Below are 22,935 nucleotides of genomic sequence, written 5' to 3' on the forward strand. Positions count from 1 at the left end.
TTTAATTTACAATAAGCTTAGAAATTTAAACAAAATCTGTTTTAATATCTTATGGATAAGCCTTAGCTCTAAATTTAATAACTTATTATTATTTTGTGTTTTATTATAGCTTATTTTATCCTTTTTTGTTTTAAAATTGTAATTTTTTGTTGATTAATACAATTTTTTAATAACTACGGCCAATTAAAAAGTTGTTTTCTGTACAGTGCGGGCTGCGAACAAACTTTTTTTAGAAAGTTAGCCCGTTACTGATAAAAGGCTTTGGTCTACTTGATGTTGCCTAAACTCAGACTATTTTTTAGCAACTAATAGGGTGATTACTACTTTTCTTTCCAATAGATAGTGAGTTTTTAACAGGAAAATCAATCTTATAGTAGCTGATGTATTAGACTATGTGATAATTTATTTAAAAATATATAGGTTGTTATCAACAAACATTAGATTTAAAAAATTTGCATTGTAAACCATTAGCTTTTAACATTACCTGTACCTAGTAAGTCGAAGGCTTTTATAGATACAAATACTTATATAATCTACTTGTGTCGTTTTATAACAAACTTTGAACGTTTTTTAGGTAAACACTAATACTACTTTATATTTATCATTACTTCTTTTAATCTTTGGTAATAAAAACAAACTGATTTTTTTTTCCTTCAGGGTAGATTTTAAGTTTTTAAGTTATCCAAATTTTGTTAAAACAAAAACCCTTCAAACTACTTTGCGACTGGCTTAACTACAGTTATGGATGGAGTTTTTTAACTTGGTTTAGATATCTGAACAAATTAGAATTTTAGATTTTCGGAAATTAACAAATTATAAACTTTATCAAAAGTATTTTTGGATTTCTTTATTTACAAATACTTAACTACTTATTATTTAAAGAATATAAATACAATTACTATATGTTAAAAACCACTTAAAGCAAACAATTTTTTTTCGAAAAGGTTCTATATTTTAAGTTATAATCACTAACTTTATAAATTTTAAACTCAAAGTTTATAAACTCAACAATTTTGTAAAAAATTACATTCAAGCTCGTTAATAAACTTTTAGTTCATATTTTTAACACAAAAACAATTAGTGTACTGTTGTTTATATTACATGACTAAAATAACAACAATACTTTTTTTAATGATCGATATACTTTTGACTTTTCATAATTTACAAGCTGTTTTTAGCGATATTATTTTAAAAAGTTTATTTGACTTAAGATTTAAATAACTGTAAAAACTACTCATAAACTATCATAAAACTAGATGTTACCTTTTCAGTGATGCAGTTTTTTAACTTTGCAAGTTAAAATGACTTTTAAGCTGATAAACACTTTTTATATGTTATCAAGTTCATGTAACTAAAAAAGGGGATAAAACAAAAGTTGTTTAAATTAATAGTAAAGATTTTAATATTTTTATTCTAAAAATTCATTTATCTAAACACATTTATAAAACGTTTTAAAATAACAATAACAATGTGCTGTATTTATCATGTAGCTTGCTAAAATGGTATATTTTACTTATTATTAATGTTCAACTCAACTTTTCTAAAGCTTGTGTAAAAGTTTGTAACTCCCTTAAAGTTTTTAAACACATCTGCTCTGATAAAAACCGGTAAAAAAACTCTGGTGCTTCGAATCTTAGAGTCTTAAGAAATAATAATCCTTGACCATCTAATTCTTTTAACTTCAATCTGAAATATGCACCGATTAAAAATTTGTTGCAAAGCAAATCTAATTAAGCTAAAAAAAATTGTACTACGTACTTTTAGTTAGATTCTGTATAATATAAACTTAAATAAAATTAATTAAACTTTTATGTGCTTTAGATATTAATTTTCTCAAATGAAAAACATACAACTTACGACTTTAAATTTTTGTCTACAATCCAATTTTTCACATCGTCAAAGCTCCAGTTTTCTACAGTTTTCAGGTCTACTACCGTTTGACTGCTTTCAGTTTTGTCTACTTTTACTATTGAAGCATTGTTTAAAATTTCATCTTTTATTATTTTTCCTCTTAATCCTAATTCTTTGATAAGTGCTTCAAATTTAGTTCTATATAACAAAGCATTTGTAAAGTCAAAATAAAACTTCGCTCCAACGATTGCACCTTTAAAATATTTTAATGGTTATTTTTTGAAAGTGAATAATAAAATTTCAGTTAAAAATATGGTACATAAAAAACAATAAGTTGTACCTAGCCATCCGTCAGGTTGGTAGTCTTTCTCTAATAGCAGAGGAATGACATTTTTGTTCAGTTTGTACGCGTATTCAGCTTCGGTTCTAATAAAATTCTAAGTTATAGTGGTTTTTATTTATCCTAAAGTAAGGTTTTTTAAAAGAAGTTCGGATGATGATAATTTTTTGTAGTGGATAACGTTTTAAATTTTTAAGTCTTAGTAGTACTAAACGTGTAAAAATTAAAAAGTAAGTTTTTTGTATTAATCCATTGTTGCTTTATGTTTCATTTAAAAAAACATACCATAGTTTTAATAATTTTTAGATTGTAGTAAAATGATAACTTTGACAACCGAAAGATTTCCACCAAATTCTTAGAAAAATCTTTTTGAGAATTTATTTGTCGGTCAATACACAATAGTAAGCTATTTACAAAAATTAACCTAGTATTCATTTATCTGCTACAAAACAAAATTTATTTTATGAAACAAAAAGCTCTACTTCCTTTTGACGACTTAAAATGCTTTTTTGTTAATTTCTCTAATTTTTATATAAATTTATGTTGATTAACATAATCTTGTTGTCATTAGAAATGAGACTACACTACTCTAGTATACTTAAAACTTAAAATGTCATGCTTAAGAAAATACAAATAATTTAATTAACAACTAGTAGTTTTGTTATTGATGCTATTAAAATTTTAGTTTATTATTAATGTAAAATATCTAAATGTAGCATAAGCTATGAAACATTGTTAAATGTATAGATAAAATTTCAAGTAATTTCAAATATAACCTAAGTATATTTTTGAAACAATATCTAGATAAAAAAGCCTAAATATTATTATGATAGTGATTCTTTATCCAAATAAACTGTTATTAAAAGACAATTTTAGAAAAAAGTTATTGTACATACGCTTTTTTAATATATACTATATAATATTTTTTTGCTGCAAAAGAGCAATGCAAATTTTATCAGTTTGTAAATTTATTTCAATTTTCTCAATAAATATAAAAAACCATAAAAATTATTCATCAGTGTTAATTATCATATTTGTAAATTTCTAAAATGAAACCCCTCTCGGTGAAACTTTGTGTTAGTAAAAATTTTGTTAATGTTAATTTTTTATAACTTATTTTAAAAAACAATAGTGCTTAGTTAAGCTTAAAGTTAAATTTGAAAAATCTGAGAGTAATATTTAAAAACAATTACAATATCGAAGATAAAATAGTTTTAGTGACAATCTAGCTTATAGAAATGGTCTAATGTATTTATAAAAATTAAACAATTTAATTTGTTTGTTTATGAGTTGAATTTTTGTAAATAGTTTTAAAGGTTTATTTATAAATCCTTAGTTTATAAAATTAAATTTAACAGTTGTGAAAGTTGTTTAAGCTTGACCAAAATATATTTATATATTTATATTTTATTTTACAATAAAGTTATTCAAAATAAATATTTTAGTTTTTTTTATTCATCATTAATTTTTTGCTAACACTATTCTAAAAAAATAAAATTAAAACATTCGATCAATCACAAAAATAAGATTACATTCCATACCAAATAACTTTATGCACCTAATAAAAATTTTTATTCAGAAAAATATTTTTATATACAACAATAAATATGTTGTATAAACGCTTCTTTCAATTGTTTAAAGTAAAAAAATTATATTGAGTTTTATATTCTAAATTTAACTGTTTTTTAACCTTAAAAATATTATCTACAAAACGTTCACCTGCAGCTGACACTGTCCTTGTACCTCTGAGAAAGACCCACCAGAATCACTTCTGCTTCTTCGACAGCTTGGGCCATTTTCTGCAGCGTGCTTCCACCCATTTCAACCACGTCCATCCAAACGCGATATCCTTGCTCTTCTAATGAACTTTTTATCTAAAATAAGTTGTTGAAATAGCTAAAGTTTTAGTACTTTTGCATCTTTAATAAAAACATAGTCTTTTTACTTTTGAAAGTAAACAAATTGTAACACTTAAAAATAATACAATACTAACCTTAGTTTTACTGATTAAGTCAGTATAAAACTATAATAGTAAAACTTAAATACGCAAGAAACATATTCTAAAATTTTTATCAAAAAGAGCTAAAAATTAAAAAGCTAAAAATATTTTTCTTCCAAAAAATTCTAATCATATGACAAAAAAAATAATAAGTAAATGGCTTAAGCCAGGTTTTGTAAAACTGTCTTAGAATACATAGTATTTTTTACTGAGTTTAGACATAACTAAATTAATTAGACGTCAAAAATTATGATAAACCTAATCATAGTTTTTGAAAAAAACATATTGTTAAAACATCACGTTTAAAGTTTTTATACTGCTTTAATGTTTTGAAGTCATGATATTTTGACTATATTTTGCTATTTTACTCATTTTGTTACTCTATTTCTATTTTTTTTATGAAAGCATAAATTTATTAGTTTAGTAGCAGTATTTATTAAACACAAGCTTAGTTTGTTGTTTTAAGGAAAAGAACTATACTGTTCGTTGAAACTAACAAACTTTCTAAAAAACAAAGTTGTATATTGGAAATAGAAACCCTTCGATTAATATCAAACTAACCCTTAGCATGAGCTTCTGGTAATGCCATTGGTAACTGATCATTATGTGCTTTTTATTTTTTAATGTATCAGTTTGATTAATAGTTTTATTCAGCTCATCATCTTTTTTCTCATCCTCAGACTCATCTGCCTTTTCAGAAGAAGAGCTAGTTTCCTGTATTTTTTTGGCATGAACGACTTTTATAAATTACTAAAATTCCTAAGCTTAAACTATTTTTTTAATAAATATGGATACATATAAAAGTATTAAAACTTTCATATGCTCTGTATAAAACATTTTACTCATTTTTTATTATGTGTTTTTAAATTTAAGTTAAAAACAACAAAAACATCAATTGATTAAAAGATAAAACTATTTTTTGTCATGTTAGAACTTTTATCAAACTTTGAATTGTTACTTGTTTAGGTATTTAAATTAAAATAGTGTTTTGGTTTTTCAAAGTTTTTATGTAGCTAAAAGTAAAATGATTTTTATTACATTCAACTACTTATATATTAATATCTAATATCTAATATTAATATATAAGTTTTTTTGTTGTTTTAACAAACCATCACTTTTATTTCTCTTGTAGAACTTGGCATTGACAAAACCCTAGAACTTTTTTCTTTACTCATTTTCCGCCTCTTTTTTTTCTTTTTAAGATGACCATCATGTTTATTTAATTTCGTAGCTATCTTTTTAGAGTCATATTGAAGTACCCACAAAGCTCCAGACGATACTTTACTAAGTTCTCTGAATAGACGTAAGTTTAATAATAGTAGTGTTGTAAAATAAAAGTGAGGTCTAAAAAGAAAAAAATGTTGAGGTATAGTCAATATATAAACTCTTTAAAGAAAATTCTATTTTACTTGTTTTTGCTATTTTTCAAGTCTTTTAAAATTGTTATTACTTCCTGGTGTACAGTAGTAATTTCTTTTTTGTTTGCATCGTTAAACGCAAGTACCCATACTAGTCTAGCTGCAGCAACTTTTTCAGTTTCACTTCCTGTAAAACAGTTAGAATAAATTTAGACTACTTGATTTAGTATATCTTATATAAAATCGTAAATAAATAAAACTTTATAAAACTTGTATAAACTTGTAAGTTTAACTAGAATTATGATTTGTAGTCTTTAGGTAAACTTAAATACGCTCATTTGAAGTCGACATTTTTTTCATTATTAAGGTGATTTTACTAGACCCTATCACATGAAATAACAATCAAACATAACGTACACAGTTACAAAGCTTAAAACAAACGTACAAAAATATTTTCCTAAGATAACTATGAACAAAAGGTTTTGTATAAAGTGGTTATTTTTTAAAAAATAAAGCATATTTTATATATTTACAATCATGCAACCAAAATAAAAACACTTATAATTTTTATGTAGTTGAGCTAATCTATAACATACTACCTTAACAATCTTTTAAGAAAATTTAATAGATGTTTTAAAACAATTACAAAACTTTAAATGTTGCCTTTTATAACTTATTTTACTTAGTTAACGTCCTGGACAAGACGTTAAAAGATATCCAGTGAAGTACGACTCGATAACTGCAAGGTTATTTCGTTCACCAGGTCCTAGGACCAAATATTTTGTTCAATAAAAAATATATACAATTGTTTTTACTTTTGAAATTATAGAAGTAAGAAAACTAAATTCTTAAGAACTTGTTTTCATTAAACCATATTTTCAGGTTTTTATTTTTTGGTTTCGTTAATAGAATCTCAGATTAATTTTTTCTAACCTATTTTATAAAGTACTCATGTAAGTTGTAAGTCGTCGATAAGTGTAATTACTTTTATAACTTTTAATTAGTTCTTTATTCTTTGCTACTAGAATATTTATTTGATATTTACACATTGTAAAATTAATATTGTAATTTATGATAAAAACTCGCCTTGAACTAATAAACAAATTTATAAGAATTTTATCTAAGTAGCTCTAAAAACATTACCAAGCACTAAACAACTTTAACAAATTTTTGTTAATGTTTAAAACTAATTTCATAAAATTTAAAAAACGAATTCATGTCATTTTTGCAGATTGATGAAATTTGTATTTACATATTGAACCTAGATACAAGTTAACTAATTACATTTAAATATTAGAGAAATTTTGTATTATTTAACCAATTTTTATATTTTATTTGTGAGAATTTATTTATTTAAACTAATATAGCTGAGTATTAAATTTACTTTTAGAAACTTTTACTCTAATAATTAAATTATTTTATGTACAAAAGTATATATACTGACATATAACTGTATTTCTTTACAACAAAACAACATACCACTTTGCAAGAGTTTTACCAATGGTATCATGACATTTTTTTTCATTATATTATTGCTGTTGTGTTTGTTGCTTGCAAGTTTCTTAAGTCCATCTACAAGCTCGGCAGCAGAAAATCCGTCCATTAAATGATCTTTAGTCGTAAGTGATCCTTGGAACAACTTTAGTTTTTTTTTTCTTTTAAAATTAAAGTTCAGTTTGAAAGTAAGTATATATTTTTTTAATTACCCTAATGATGGTTGTAATAACTTCGTCCTCGGATGTTATTAGATGATTGCTTTCTTCATCAACCACATACGCTAGAGTCATTGTGCTTAGCGGACTAAGTACACTAGTTTTCTATAAGAAATGATCTTGAAGTTTCTAACTTCATTCAAAATGTTAATAAACTCATAGTATTTTCTTTTAACAATTAATTTACATAAGCTACAATTACACAAACCTTACGTTATTTTTTTTTACTTTAACAAGTTAAACAATAGTAAAAATTGAGTATTCAATGAAATTTTTAAGTTTTGTAAGTTTTCAAAAAATATCAAACATATTAAGCCTAATTTCATACATTTAAATAAGTATAACAAAAATTTACAAACCTGTATACTACAGACTACTAAATCTGTAGCAAATACTGTTTGTATCAAGTATAAACTAGCACTTTTTATTTGTATACAATATTTTCAAAAGCCGAAGTGAAGTAACAAAGTATTTTTACGGTATCTAGTGTTAGGTATTTATTTAAAATGAGTGTCTTATAATATACTTCAATAGGAATACACAATATTTTTATTTACTACTGTTTTACTTTTTATATTCTAAATTTAACTTGTTTTAGCCACTTAAAGTTATTAAATATGTTATCTTTTTTAGTACTTACAGTATAAGTTTATTTGACGACAAAAAAAAAGATACTCAAAATATTTGGTCAAAGGACCTGGTGCACGAAGAACCTTTCGGTATTCGAGTCGTAAACCTTGTGGAATACCTTTTAACGTCTTGTCCAGGACATAACTAGAAACACAACTTTAAAAATCTGATAAAATATTTCTATGAAATATACACTTTAATTTCTAAATGCGAACACTAATCATAAAGATAACTGTTTTTTTTTACTAACTGAATGACCATCGCTGTTTTTGGAATACCATAACACTTCTTCAGGTAGCCCTTTCATTGATCTTAGATACTTAATGTTCTCAGAAGACTTAGCACAGTTATAGATTATACTCATTGCTGAAACCACGATGAATCCTTGTTTCTACAAAAGAATCTATTTGTACTTATATCTTATTTTAAATTTTTTAATTTAACTTCTTAAGATTAAAACTTGTGTAAATTAATAGGTTATTAAGATTTCTATACCAAATAACAACTATTACTAACAAAGTAAAACTTAAAAGTATTTAAGAAAGTCGCATTTTATTTTTGAACTATAAAACTTTCAATACATTTTTGCAGAAAGTATGTACAATGTACAGTACACTTGTACAGTTCTCAGTTTAACCATTTATAATTTAATTTGCAATACTTCGTAAAAAGCTTCTTTTTTCTTCATTTAACTATTATAGAACTACTTTAACTTTAATAAAGATAATGTAGATTAGAAAAAAAAAAACTTTAATAACCAAAGTTTGAAACAATAAACAGTATATATATAAATATACATATATAAAATAAGGTTGTTATTTAAACTTAAACACCTTCTACTGAGCCACACTTGAAGGGCTTTTAAAAAATTTATTAGAAAAATAAGATTTCAAAATACTGGTACACGTGTTTCATAAGACTATACGCATTAATCTTCAGCCAGCTAAATCAAAAAAATATTTATATATACCACAGATGTTTTTGTGTCAAAACTTTATTCCGACTAACGGCGTTTCACTGCTCTCACATAAATTTAAGAACAGATCTACGGAGTCTATAAAATATTAAAACACATTAGAAAAAAAGCAAGTATAATTATGAATAGTGTTTATGTGAGTAGTAACTATAAACGAACTTTAGCTAAGCCCAAAGCTTGTAGAGTTTGTTTTACATATTTGTACATACTTACGAGTGTAAGATAAAGAGAAGTATTGCTTAAATATTATTGGTAAACTAGGACCACACGATGAAATAAGGTATTATAATATTATAAAGGTTATTATAAATCGTTAGTAAAAGTTTATGAGATAATTAAAATCAATAAAAAACAGTCAATTTGTGGTAAAATAGTTATGATTTAAAACATATATAATATCAAAAATAAACCGTTATCATTTTAACTTCTTGAATGAGTTATCAGTTCAAACCTTTTTTTTTTGAACAAACCTAAATACTTTTTGAGTCACATTTTAGATAACGTCATCCATTACAATATAAAACAGTTTGTTTAAAAAACTGTAAAATTAATTATTGAACCAACTTCACTTGTTTTGTAGGTATTTTTAAACTTCTTCAAGTCGTTGTACATAAGATTGAGAATTCCTGCTCGACTGAATTCATCGCACAGTTTGAAACTCACATCGGAGTAATTCCAACATAAACTTCTCATAACTTCCATACACTGGTATTTGTATCTGTTTTTAGTATAAAACCTAGTTTACATAAGATGAAGAAAATAAAAAACAGTTTGTAATGGGTGCTCGACAACTAAAATTCTGACAAGTCAAGTTTTAATAAATCGGAACTCTTGATAATTTTAATTTATTTAAAACATGCATTAATTTTTGAGATGTGGCCCCTTAAATACTTATTAAAGGTTTGATTTGTGGGAATTTTAGTTTTCATAGTTTGAATTGTCATGTAACCATTTTTGAAAACGGTTAGCAAGTATTTTATAGCTGATAAATATACCTAAGCTTAAAATGAACAAAACTAAAACTGGTTTTACATAAGGCGTTGGTTTCAATATGTAACTCAATTCTCTTTAAAATACTATCTAAACTTTATTTTTTTTAACTTTATTTTTTTTTAGTTCTAACCGATGTACTATTCCAATTAAAGATTTAAATGTAGTAACATATCTTAGTAAAAAATAATGAAAGCTAATATTGAATACTCATGATTTAGCATTAGTTATTTTTTTAATGACTTAAATGCTTGTTTGATAGACTGCTAAAAGTATTATATAATATCTAGTTTTGACTTTGTTAAACTCTTAATAAAAAAAAGCAATTTATCATTACTCTATTATGCTTAATAGTTCTAAAATAAACAACAAATATTTTTGTACTATAAACAATTAAAATCGTTTTTACTTCGAACATAATATTTTACATTTATAATCTTGTCTTCGTTGTAAACCTTTAAAATTAAGTTACTGAATTTTAGAATGTTATTGTACTTATACAAATTTATATAATTAAATTTAGAATATGTAACTTCATTTAAAACCTAACAATTTTTCATTTGTTAGTAAAATGGAAAAAAATATTTAGAAAAATTATTGAACAAAAAAATAGTAAAAATTGTATTTTAACAAACAACATGAAATCACTTTTTTAAATCGTTCATTATAAGCTAAGTACTTACTATTTTAAGTTAGTTAAGTTTATATTTATTATTCTTACCCTTCAAAAACATATTCGGTTCCTTCTCTTGATAAAATACTCATATACGCCGTTAAAAGGTGAGCTGCTCCTTCATTGGCTAAAGTGTCACCAATCAAGTTTCGAAAACACTTTTTAATTTATTGAATGATTAAGTTACTGTTTTACTTTAGTTTAAAACTTAATTCTTTGTAATAACTAATATTTTTATTAATAATTTAATTATACGACCAGTTTTTAACAAAATTCAAAGTAGTTAGTATAATTTTTTTCTTATGTAGATGTTATTTATTGAACAATACAATATTACATAAAAATATATTGTTTACAGAATGAATATAATTAAGCAAATTTTTAAAGCTATAAAGTAGATAACAAGAAAAAAATCATTGTATAATGAATAACCCTTTTTGGAAGTTCAAAATACATATTGTATATTTCTTCGAATGCATGGCTTGATGATAAACTAATATTTCTACTTAGTGTATCTTTGTCAAGGTTTCTGTACACGCTTTGCAGCAAGGTTTTGATATGAACTAAACATTCTACAAAATAAAATAATACAAAAATATATAATCTTAAGTTTTTAAGACTAAGTCAAATTTTTAATGGATACTTTTCAGTTTAAACTTTTTTTTGTTAAGCATAAGTAAACAATTTAAAAACCTAAAACCTTTAAGTTCCGGATACTCTTGAAAATCTACTGCATTTTTCTTCTCTAATGAATCTTTAAAATATTGAATATTAGAAAGTTTTAACAAGTTTTATTTTGCTAATTAAAGTCTAAAATCTCAAAAGACCTTTTTCTTTGGATATTTTTGAAACACCTTCAAGTATTTTGTCTTGTGTGTTTTCTTTATTTAAGACAATTTCAGGTTCTAAAACTTTTGCAGCATTTTCCGATTGTTCTGTCATAACTGTGTTTTCTATTTCGGAAAGATTTTTCGTTTGTCGTTCTACTTTAATTCCTTTATTTGAATTCAACCTTTTAATTGGTTCTCCTTTAACACTTAAAGTATTATTTCTTGACTTTATAGTATTTTTTGAGCCTACTTTTTCTTCAAAATTAGTGTTTTTTTCTTTTAACGATGGATTAGTTACTATGTTACCCATTTTTAAAGTTACTATATTCAGTTTTTGAATGAATTAATATACTTACTACAGTTAGCACAAAAAAGGAGACAACAACAAAAAAGAAATAAGCTTATGAAAGAAACGCGTGACACTCCTAAAAGTAAACAATGCCGAAGTTGTGTTTTGTCATCGTAACAACTTTAATCTCTTTGCCTTCTATCAAAGACAAATATTTTATTTAAAGTTGTTTGAGACATTTTAATTTAATTAGTAGAAAAATATTAGTACACTACTGTTTTGTAAAACTTAAGTAAAACTAACTTTTATTTCATATATGTCCTTTAATTTCTCAATTGTAATACTTTTTTAGTACTCTGTGTAGAAAGTATACCGTTTAAATTTTAATTATGTTACAATTATCTGATTATAAAAATATGACTTAATGCTAAATTTTCTGTTTCAAACATAAATTGAATTCTCAGAATTTTTTTTTATTCATATATAAAAAAAACGCAATTCTATTTATTACTTTACTTAGTCTGTATAATTAAGTTCTTAATTTCGCTACAGGCTTGTATGAAGTAACACTTAGAGTTTATTAAATGATGTGCAATATGTTTACATTTATTCTATTTGTTAAAAAAGAACTTGCGAAAAAAAGTTATACTTTATATAAGCTTTAAAAATAGGCCAACATATAAGTTTATTATGTTTATACATGCTCAAATAAATAAAATAATAAGTTATAGTTTCTTTTATAATCCTATACATCTTTAACATATTTTTTTTTCATATTTCTATTTTAAATCAGTTTTTAGAATTAGTTTTTTTAGTTCGAAATTAAATATCAATTACTGTTTTCTTATGATCTAAAACATTTGAAATGTGTGTTTTACCTTTTTAGAAATGTTTGTGTAATATAGATTTAATTTTTGTTATCAAATAATAAAGCTAATCATTATCAATAGCTGAAATAAACAGTTAACTATGTTTTAATTGAAAAATCGGGAATTTAAGTAAACATCTTACCTATTATTTAAAACTATAAGAATTCATTTAAACTATTTTCAATTATCCTAACAACAATCATTTACGTTTTCTTCATTTTAAAGTAACATTATAAAGGTGTTACAAATAATACTACTACAAGTGCTTTTTACTTCAAAAGATTTTAAAGGCGAATGTTTATAAGTTTTGTCAGTAAATTTTAGAAGTTTTTAGGTCAACTTTCATTAATAAAACTACTGCAAATGAACTTTTGAGATATATTGAATTTGTTCTCTAATAATGATACTGACGCATACTTATGCTGCTTAGGTTTTAAAATTAACTAAATATACAAATTTCAGTCATAACTTTTGTATTTAGTTATGAACTACGGCACAGGTCTCAATTACGTTTGTTTTTTATTTTTTATCAAATTTTCTTTACGTTACTAACTAAAATGTGTAAAACGATTCTAAACTAAATTGTATTAAAGCAGCTCTTATCAGTGTCTAGTTTATATCATATCTTCGATATTTATTAAAACAATTAAATTGCATAATTTGAAACAAACAAGTTCACAAGGATAATTTAACCTTGTGAAAATAAACTTACTTTTTTTAAAGACATAGTTTATAGCCGTTTCTGAACTGAGTTTAGGTCTTGTACTCCTTATAATTCGCATTCTATATTGTAATTGTCTTTTAGATTCCACACAAAGTTTGATAGCACAGTGGAATGCTTTTTTTTTGTAAATATTCCCTTGTTACAACGTAAAGTTAAGCTGACAGTAGCCATATACATAAAGTTTGTTGTAAGTAATTGGTTATATAACTTCCATGGTTCTTTTATGCATTTACTGATACTTAAATTACATATACTAATATTTCTGTCTTTAATTAAATAGTTTGTATTTGTGTGTTACTAATTTCTTCTAAAATTGATTTTGTTTTTAGGTTTAAAATTTTCTCATACAAGTGGTTGTAATTAAAAAAACTTTTACCAGGTTATTGTTTTATTAAACTTTTAAGGTGAACGGGGGTTAAGATAATTGTGTCTAGTTTTCTTTTATATGTGTTTTATCATAAACTAAGTTGTATCTGTAATAAACTGAGTTTTAGCGTGTTGTTAAGTCTTTTCTACATAACTAAAGGGATATTCCTTATCATATAGATGTATGGGTTTAAAAAAATGTTTAAATGCAACTGTATTTAAACAAAGTAATGAATAGTTTGATGTTTGGTAGCTTAAGTTTAAAGTTGTTAAAGATAATTCTAGAATTTTGTTTGTAATAGTCCTGATTCTTCTACAATTTTAAGACTGTGTTTTTTGAATGGTTTATTAAGCAATATTTACATACTTTCTTTCGAAAATATCTGACAGTGGGCCGCCAGCTTGAAATAGCAAATTAAAATTATTAGATATTTCTTTGAATTTTTTGGTTAGAAAGCAAAGATTCTAATCTTTTTGGTGATTCATACTAAAAAAAAATCATCTAATACAAAAGTTATTCCAATTGGTGCAAGGCGATTCTAAGCGTTTTTGAATAGTTCATATTTCAATATCTTTAAAAGTTGAAAATCAACGGTTAAATAACAAACTTAAAACAAATTACTTTAATATAAATGTATTTTGTTGCTTTTTTCATTGTTTTCAAAAGGTATTTTAAATATTAGTTTAACAAATTTATTGAATACTTTTGTCAAAACTTCTTATATTGTTTTGTGAAATAAAAAATTAAGAAAAATTTAATTATGTAATTCATGCACGTTTTTTTATTGACATCCTAGTAAACTTTATAAAGCTAAGGTATTTTACGTGCGCTACTAAATAAATATATATATATAATTATTTTGAATTCTCAGACTCATTAGATTAAAAAAACTAACAAAACGTTTTTAAAGTATGCGAATTATTTCAATATATAGTTTTAGTTTAGTTTTAGCAAACGTGTTTTTTTAAAACACCCTTTAGAACCTATTTTTAACTAAATAATTTTAGTAGAAAGCATTTTTTATCATTAAAACTTTGTATTTATATCTACTAAACGGTACTGTGTCTAAATAGTAGTCGTATTTTTAGCTGTAATTGAGGTATCTATTAAAGGACTCAGTATATATAAAAAAAGTGTATCTTATGTTACTTACAATACAAGTTAAGAGCTTACCGCTAAAATTTATTAAAAACCAAGTTTTCTGTAATGCTGCCTACCTATGCGAATAGTTTTTAAATAAAGCTATTTTTTCCGTATTAGCAGCTTGTCAAATCAAAGCTTTTCAGAAAAAAACTGTGATCTTGTGTACAGACAACTCGGACCTAAATAAAAATTCAAAACACTTAATACACTTAACAATGTAATAAAAAATATTTTTTTATGTATATCAAATTATAAAACGTTCCGAACAAATGCAAAACAGTTCCATCCGTGGTAAAATAGTTTCAGTGTTCTTATTTAGAAACTTTTAATTCAATTTGCACCGATTTTCTACAAAATAAAAGTGTTATTTTAATTAAAATTAAGTAATTTAGTTTACTAGCTTCAAAAAGAGCATCATCCGTATTGACATAATAATGTAAAAGTATTCATTTTTTAATTTCCAAAACAAAGCTTGTCCCAGCTTGAATACTTTTCCTAGTAATAAGTTAGAGTTGTTTGTTATTTTCATAAATGAAAAAACATAGAACTTATCAAACGTCAGGTAGTTTTATCAACAATTTTTAATAAGCAGGTAAATGATCAGTCATATATATTTAACTTTAATTTTGTATTATAACATTCATGATTTGACTCATTTGCTAGCGATATACAAAATTAAGTACAAATGTATAAAAATTTAAACTTGAAGTTTAGTATACTTCAAAGAAGTGTTGTTTTAAGAAAAATGCAGACTGTTCCTTTTTTTCTTAATTATTGCACCTTAACTTTTTTAAATCAGGATCTCGGTCTTCAGATCAGGTAGATCACTTCTAAGTTTAATAATTAAATACTAAAAATGTGCGTGTTTGTGCATCTTTTAAATAATGGTACATTATGAAAAACATACCACTAAAAGTAAAGGTTTCTAGACATAAAGTTAAACTGTATCCAAACGCCGTACAAATCGATAAACAAAAGGTTTTAACATAGACCAGGTCCTAGGATTAACTATATTGAGCGTTATTTTTGTCGTTCAATAAATATTGTTGTTGTTCTCAATCTCTTGAATAACTGAATCTTTTTGCTCACTTTCGTGATTGTTTGCACTTTTTACCCGATTTAAATGTAGAATATAACGACAAAAAAAATTTAGGAACATGTTTAGGTAGTTGAGCTTTAGGTTTATTAGTCAGTACTAGAGAAACTTGACCACTTTGACCAGTATCACGACAATTATGATTTTTTATTTCTCATTTCATAGCCTTAAAGTTTAAGACACTTGTTTGTAGAACAACATTTTTTCTAGTTTTTCAGCATAAAATTTGTTGAGTTCCATCTTATTTAAACACTTTTTATAAGTAGCAAGGCTTTTTGCATTGACACTGATGAACCTGATTTTTTAAGTTTCTCGCACGCTGTAAATGATTAAAGTAGCCAACAGTTTGACGGGCCTTGGCTATTAACACACTTATGTCATTTTCTGAAAACAGTGAATCTTTAATTATCAATTGAAGCGTGTAAATAAAACAGGGTGCTTAGGAGGATGTATGTACATGTATGTTTACAACGAATAATTGAATTAACTAAGGTTTGATTAGTCTGTTTCGCTTGAATAATTTTATAAGTATACAAAACTTAAATTATATGATCGCGGAAAACAAAATATTTCCAAACTAACTGGATCCAGATTCGGCCAAATCTCAGCTAGGATCCGACCGGATCCAGTAGACCACTAGCTTAAACTCCACTGTAGCTTATTTAAAGCTTCTTAACTTTTAGTTTACATGTTGCATAGTACGTTTTTAGATTTCTAAACATAATAGTACAAGTATTATTTAAGCATAAAAAAATCAAAATAGATTCAGTTCAGTGCTAAAATGTCACTACGTGCTAAAGTGACACTCTGTGCTAAAGTGTCACACCGTGCTAAAATGTCAGTCCGTGCTAAAGTGTTATTCTGTACTAAAGTGATGTCATAGTTTTTTGACCCGTTCCCAGCAAGTTACCGAATAGAATTAATTTCAACAGGTTCTATATAAAATAAATTTATTATGTAATATAAAGTTTATTTAAAGATCAGTCTGATTTGCATATTTGCTGAGTCAACAATACTAAAATCTATAATGTAATAAAAAATGTGTTAAACTACTTAAATTTTTGTTTTAGATGTTACTATTTAAACAAATTAAAAAATATTAAAAAAAAGTATAATATGTTTAACAATAATTATCTCAATAAATACACAAAGAATAATAAGTAAAACTTAAACTTTAAGTAATTCTTTTTATTTTAAATGGTCTCACTCTATAACTAATCTAAACTTCTAGTCTCTGTTTTTAGATTTTTCAATAAGTGTCATAGGCTCGGTAAATCCGGCTTAGAAAGTAGAGATCAAATATATTACGTTCTAAAAGAAGAAGAAGAAATAGTACTGACTTTCAAAAACTATTAGAAAAATAAAAATTATACATACTTATTAATTTCACTAATCAGATTAAAGTATACTTACCATATATGTTTTTTAACTGTAAGAATAAACTAAAAAAATGTAGTCTTTTTTCTATTTTTGAGATTTTAATTATTCAATCAATTTTTTGAAGCTGTTTTCTACTACGCTTTGCGTTTGGTATAATTCTTTTGGTTTTTTGTTTTATGTAGTTCATAAATATAAGCATTGACATGTTGAGTAGAATATAAATAATTTAGTTTGTTGAAAATGTAGAACAATAGTATATGTGTTGCTCATTCAAGCATTTAAAATACTAAAATTGATACATATTCATAGTGAAGTTTTATTATAATTTTTTTTTTAATATATTAAAATAACCAAATTATACTTAACCACCAAGTGTTAGGTTGTGGAAAATGATGTATTTATTATTTAAACATCAGTATATTTGTTTTATACAAAATAATTTGAAAAACTCAAACTAGAAAAACATTAGTCTCACTTTACAACTTTTTTTGTGTATGTTCTGATATACAAAAGGTAGAAACAATGCTGAAGTTTAATAGACATTTAAATTCTAGATTCTCAACACATTCTAATTTTTTACTTATAGTCATTACCACACTTTAAAACCGCCCATAGTCACATTAGAGCAATGAAACTCTAGATTCTTGTTCCATGTGCGTAAAACTATGAACAAAACAAGATTTAACTTTCTATTTTCAAAAATAAAATAGTTACTGTACCTCAAAAAATACAAATAAAAACAGAAGAAGCTCAGTAAACACACTTTAAAATCACCAGTAGTCACAATAGAGCAATTAAACTCCAAAACCTTGTTCCATGTGCATAGAACTATGGACAAAACAAGAATTAATTTTCTACCTTCAGAAATAAAATAGTTACAGTACCCCCAAAAAAAAAACAAAAAGAAAAAACCTAGTAAACACACTTTGAAACAGCCCGTAGTCACATTAGAGGAATGTAACTCCAAAACCTTGTTCCATGTGCGTAGAACTATGAACAAAACAAGATTTAACTTTCTATTTTCAAAAATAAAATAGTTACAAGCAGTTTTAAAGTGTGTTTACTAGGGTTTTCATTATTATTTTTGGTATTTTTCAGGATACCATAACTATTTTGTTTTTGAAGGTAGAAAGTTAATTCTTGTTTTGTTTATAGTTCTACGCACATGGAACAAGGTTCTGGAGTTTAATTGCTCTATTGTGACTACTGGCGATTTTAAAGTGTGTTTACTGAGCTTCTTCTGTTTTTAATTATTTATTTTTGGTATTTTCGAGGTACGTTAACTATTTTATTTTTGAAAATAGAAGTTAAATCTTGTATAGTAATGACTATAAGTAAAAAATGAAAATGTGTTGAGAATCTAGAATTTAAATGTCTATAAAACTTCAGCCTCTTTAATCAGAAGTATTTTGGAAATGAAATTTTGTTTTAACTAAAAATATTAATAATTTCAGTAATTTCTAAGAATGCTAGGAGTAATAGCTTAAGATGTAAAACTCATTTAGGATAAAACAAGTTTTATAAACATCAAATATAGTTTATAATAACTTAATTTGATGAGTTTAAGTATTATGGGCATAGTGGGGTCTGAAATTTTTTTTTAATAAAAATAACATTGGGTCCTAAATGGAAGCTATATGAAGTACAAACTACAAGCCAGCTTTTATAGAATGAAAAAATAATTTTAAAATTTTTAAGATATTGTAATTTATATAAAAAGTTTCTGATACAATGTATATACAACAAATTTTTTGGGGTTAATTTTTTCAGAAATTTTAAAAATCACTAAAAATTTATCTTCTCCTTCATTGTTTGAGCTAGAGACCTCAAACTTCCAGGAAACGTTCCTTTTATAGTTTAAAAAACTCTTAATGTTGCAATTTTAAAAATTTAAAAAAATAAATATATTACACAAAAAAAAAGGTGGTTTTTTGATAAAAAAATTATTTTTCAAAAAAAAAAAATCCTGTATTCAATATTTTAATAATTTGCTAATAGACTTTATGTAAAAATTTAAAGAAGATTGCTTAAAAAATGCTGGAGGAGATAGAATTTTATAGAAATTACCTTGAATTTTAGATGATACTTTTTTGCCATTTTAGTTTGCGCCTTCCTATTGAGGTCACGGACTTTGATTGTTCATATCTCAAAATTTACTTTGAACTTTTTCAAGTGGTTAGAAATCACTGATAGCTCAGATAAAACTCTATAAAATAAGATCAACTTGTAAAAATCAAGGTTGACCCCTTCTATGCGCCCTTAATGTTATGTGTATCTAACAGGGTTGCCATGCCACACACTCAGTATAACTCATGATGTTATAACTTTATTTTTTAAACTCAGGCTGATTATGGACAGTTTTGTTTTTTAATAAAAAAATCAGGATATTTATACTTTAGAAGTTTTTTTAAATCTCAAACTTAGTTGATCCTATTTCATTAATTTGTTGTTTGTACAACCAATTTTTTTCAAGAGTTTGATTTTGGTTAATTTTGAAATTCTTATTTTGCTAGCTCTTCACTACTCAAACAAACAACATTGTGTTTGTGCCTGAGGGGAAAAACTTTTTTAAGGACCTAAAAAACTCAGGATGACTTAAGGTAGTTTTTGGTCAGTTAATTTCTTTCTTTTTGACTCAAAGAATCGCAAACAGGTTTGCCAAAAAACCTGGAATCCTCAAAAAGCATAAAAATCCTGGAATTTGACAATTTAGACTAAGAAACCTGGACTAACCTCAAATCAAAAACTCTAACCACAAAAATCATTTAAAAACCTAGAATTTTAAACAACTTATACATGTTATTAGTAAAATTTCAATTTGACACAAAAATGTATTGTGTACATAAAATTTTGTTGTCTTCATTAAAAAAGAAATTAATTAAAAAATATATCTATAGTAGGTTTAAGATATCTTTTAAAGTTGTTATAGTATTTAACACAGTTTTTTACCTTAAACTTAATTTTAAACTAAAAATAAATCTTAAATGGTGTAATTTTAAAAACCTGGAAGAAATTAAAAAAACCTAAAGAACATTTGACAACCCTGGCTTGTAGTATTTAATGATATTTTGAATAGTGAATATTTAAATAACAAAAGAGTATAAAAGTTAAATTACATTAGAATACAATCAGTTGTAGCTGATAGAGCTTGAAGCAACACCATTGAAATAGGGTTGATTAAAAGTTAGATACTCAAGATAATTAAAAATGTTTGAAATCTCAGAGTAGAATAGCCTAGTTTTTTTTTGTTCAGGATGACTCAGGCAAGTATGGTAGTACTTGAAAAAATAAAGGTAATTTAAAGAATTTAAAAAAATATCCTTGTCCCTTTTTTTCTAAATCATGAATGAGATTAATCAAATTTGTTCAGAAACTTCATTGTTATTGATATTACAAATTGTTAAAAAAAATATTTATATAAAGGATTATAAAATTCAGGATGAATCATGACAGTTTAAGGTCAAACAGGACATATTTAAGGAAGGTTGCCACACACAAAAGATAACTCAGGATAAATTTGGTCTGTAAGGGTAGTTTTATAATTGTAAAACTGATTGACTCTTTTAAATAATCAAGTATATTTTAATTTTTAAAGCAAGTTGTTCAAAGTTTTTCTCCAAATGAAGATTTAGAATGACAATGGTCCCAATTTATCTAAATGACAGAAATAATAACCAAGTTACTCTGTAAAATACTAGCTAGTTGTTAAATAAATCATAATTAAAACTAATAAACTTTTTTAAGTATAAAATCTTCATAAAAAATAATATTTCTGGCATAAATTTAAGTGATAAAAGAAAATTTAAAAACCTTAAGAACATTTGGCAACCCTGGCTTGTAGTATTTTAATGATATTTATTTTATTCAGGATAACTCAGGCCAGTATGGTGTTATAAAAAAAATTCAAGGTAATTTTAAGAATTTAAAAAATATCTTAGTCCCCTTTTTCTAAATCATGAATAATATATTGTTGTTCCTTATTCATTAATATGACATTTTATAGCCAAATTTGTTCAAAAACTTAATTTTTATTGATAATAAAAAGTTTTAAGATAAAAAATGTTTTTTAAGAACTATATAAAGGATTAAAAAACTCAGGATGACGCAGGACAGTTTAAGGTCACTGAGGACAGATTTAAGCTAAGTTGCCACACAAAAGATAACTCAGTATAAATTTGGTCTGTAAGGGTAGTTTTTTGAACTTAAAAAATGGCAATCCTGTTAATTGTAAAACTGTTTATGGATTAAAGACTGTTTTAAATAATCAAGTATTGTTTAATTTTTAAAACAAGTTTTTTTCTCAAAATGAAGATTTAAAATGGCAATGGTATTAATTTATGTAAATGACAGAAATAATAAGGATTAAGATACTCTGTAAAATATTAGCTAATTATTAAAGAAATCATAATTAAAACTAATAATTGTTTACAAATGAAATGTTAGATATTGAAAATTTAGATATTTATACAGTGTCCTTCATAATTTTTCTATCAAATTAGAGTTCTAATTCTTTTCTATTAAAAAATTAATTGTTTATTGATTGAAGTATATTATACATTATTAAATTTACAAGTATAAAATCTTCATAGAAAATAATAATTCCAGCATAAACTTTAGTGGTAAAAAAAAATTTTAAACCTGGAGAAAATTTGGCAACCCTGGCTTGTAGTATTTTAATGATATTTTGAATAGTGAATATTTAAATAACAAAAGAGTATAAAATTTAAATTACATTAGAATACAATCAGTTGTAGCTGATAGAGCTTGAAGCAACACCATTGAAATAGGGTTGATTAAAAGTTAGATACTCAAGATAATTAAAAATGGTTGAAGTCTCAGAGTAAAATAGCCTAGTTTTTTTTTTGTTCAGGATGACTCAGTCAAATATGGTAGTATTTGAAAAATTCAAGGTAGTTTTAAGAATTTTAAAAAAGATCCTAGTCCCTTTTTTTCTAAATCATGAATGAGATTAATCAAATTTGTTCAGAAACTTCATTGTTATTGATATTACAAATTGTTAAAAAAAATATTTATATAAAGGATTATAAAATTCAGGATGAATCATGACAGTTTAAGGTCAAACAGGACATATTTAAGGAAGGTTGCCACACACAAAAGATAACTCAGGATAAATTTGGTCTGTAAGGGTAGTTTTATAATTGTAAAACTGATTACGGATTAAAGACTCTTTTAAATAATCAAGTATATTTTAATTTTTAAAGCAAGTTGTTCAAAGTTTTTCTCCAAATGAAGATTTAGAATGACAATGGTCCCAATTTATCTAAATGACAGAAATAATAACCAAGTTACTCTGTAAAATACTAGCTAGTTGTTAAATAAATCATAATTAAAACTAATAAACTTTTTTAAGTATAAAATCTTCATAAAAAATAATATTTCTGGCATAAATTTAAGTGATAAAAGAAAATTTAAAAACCTTGAGAACATTTGGCAACCCTGGCTTGTAGTATTTTAATGATATTTATTTTATTCAGGATAACTCAGGCCAGTATGGTGTTATAAAAAAAATTCAAGGTAATTTTAAGAATTTAAAAACTATCTTAGTCCCCTTTTTCTAAATCATGAATAATATATTGTTGTTCCTTATTCATTAATATGATATTTTATAGCCAAATTTGTTCAAAAACTTAATTTTTATTGATAATAAAAAGTTTTAAGATAAAAAATGTTTTTTAAGAACTATATAA

General features: G+C 24.8%; 1 protein-coding gene across 1 annotated transcript; it reads right to left on the reverse strand.

The window, feature by feature from the left end:
• Positions 1-1,526: 1,526 nt before the first annotated feature.
• Positions 1,527-10,985, reverse strand: LOC145836644 (uncharacterized). Its single transcript, XM_082944430.1, has 13 exons — positions 10,962-10,985; positions 10,578-10,687; positions 9,431-9,584; positions 8,141-8,281; positions 7,255-7,365; positions 7,028-7,187; positions 5,600-5,735; positions 5,300-5,483; positions 4,752-4,904; positions 3,911-4,065; positions 2,192-2,277; positions 1,858-2,104; positions 1,527-1,686 (listed from the first exon to the last, which is right to left on the reverse strand). Exons 1-13 carry the CDS (start codon positions 10,983-10,985, stop codon positions 1,527-1,529), a joined length of 1,821 nt encoding a protein of 606 aa, XP_082800556.1.
• Between the last annotated feature and the right edge of the window lie 11,950 nt (positions 10,986-22,935).

The sequence above is a fragment of the Thalia democratica genome, chromosome 5 (assembly GCF_965202585.1).
Source record: "Thalia democratica chromosome 5, ktThaDemo2.hap1.1, whole genome shotgun sequence".
Taxonomy (NCBI): Eukaryota; Metazoa; Chordata; class Thaliacea; order Salpida; family Salpidae; genus Thalia; species Thalia democratica.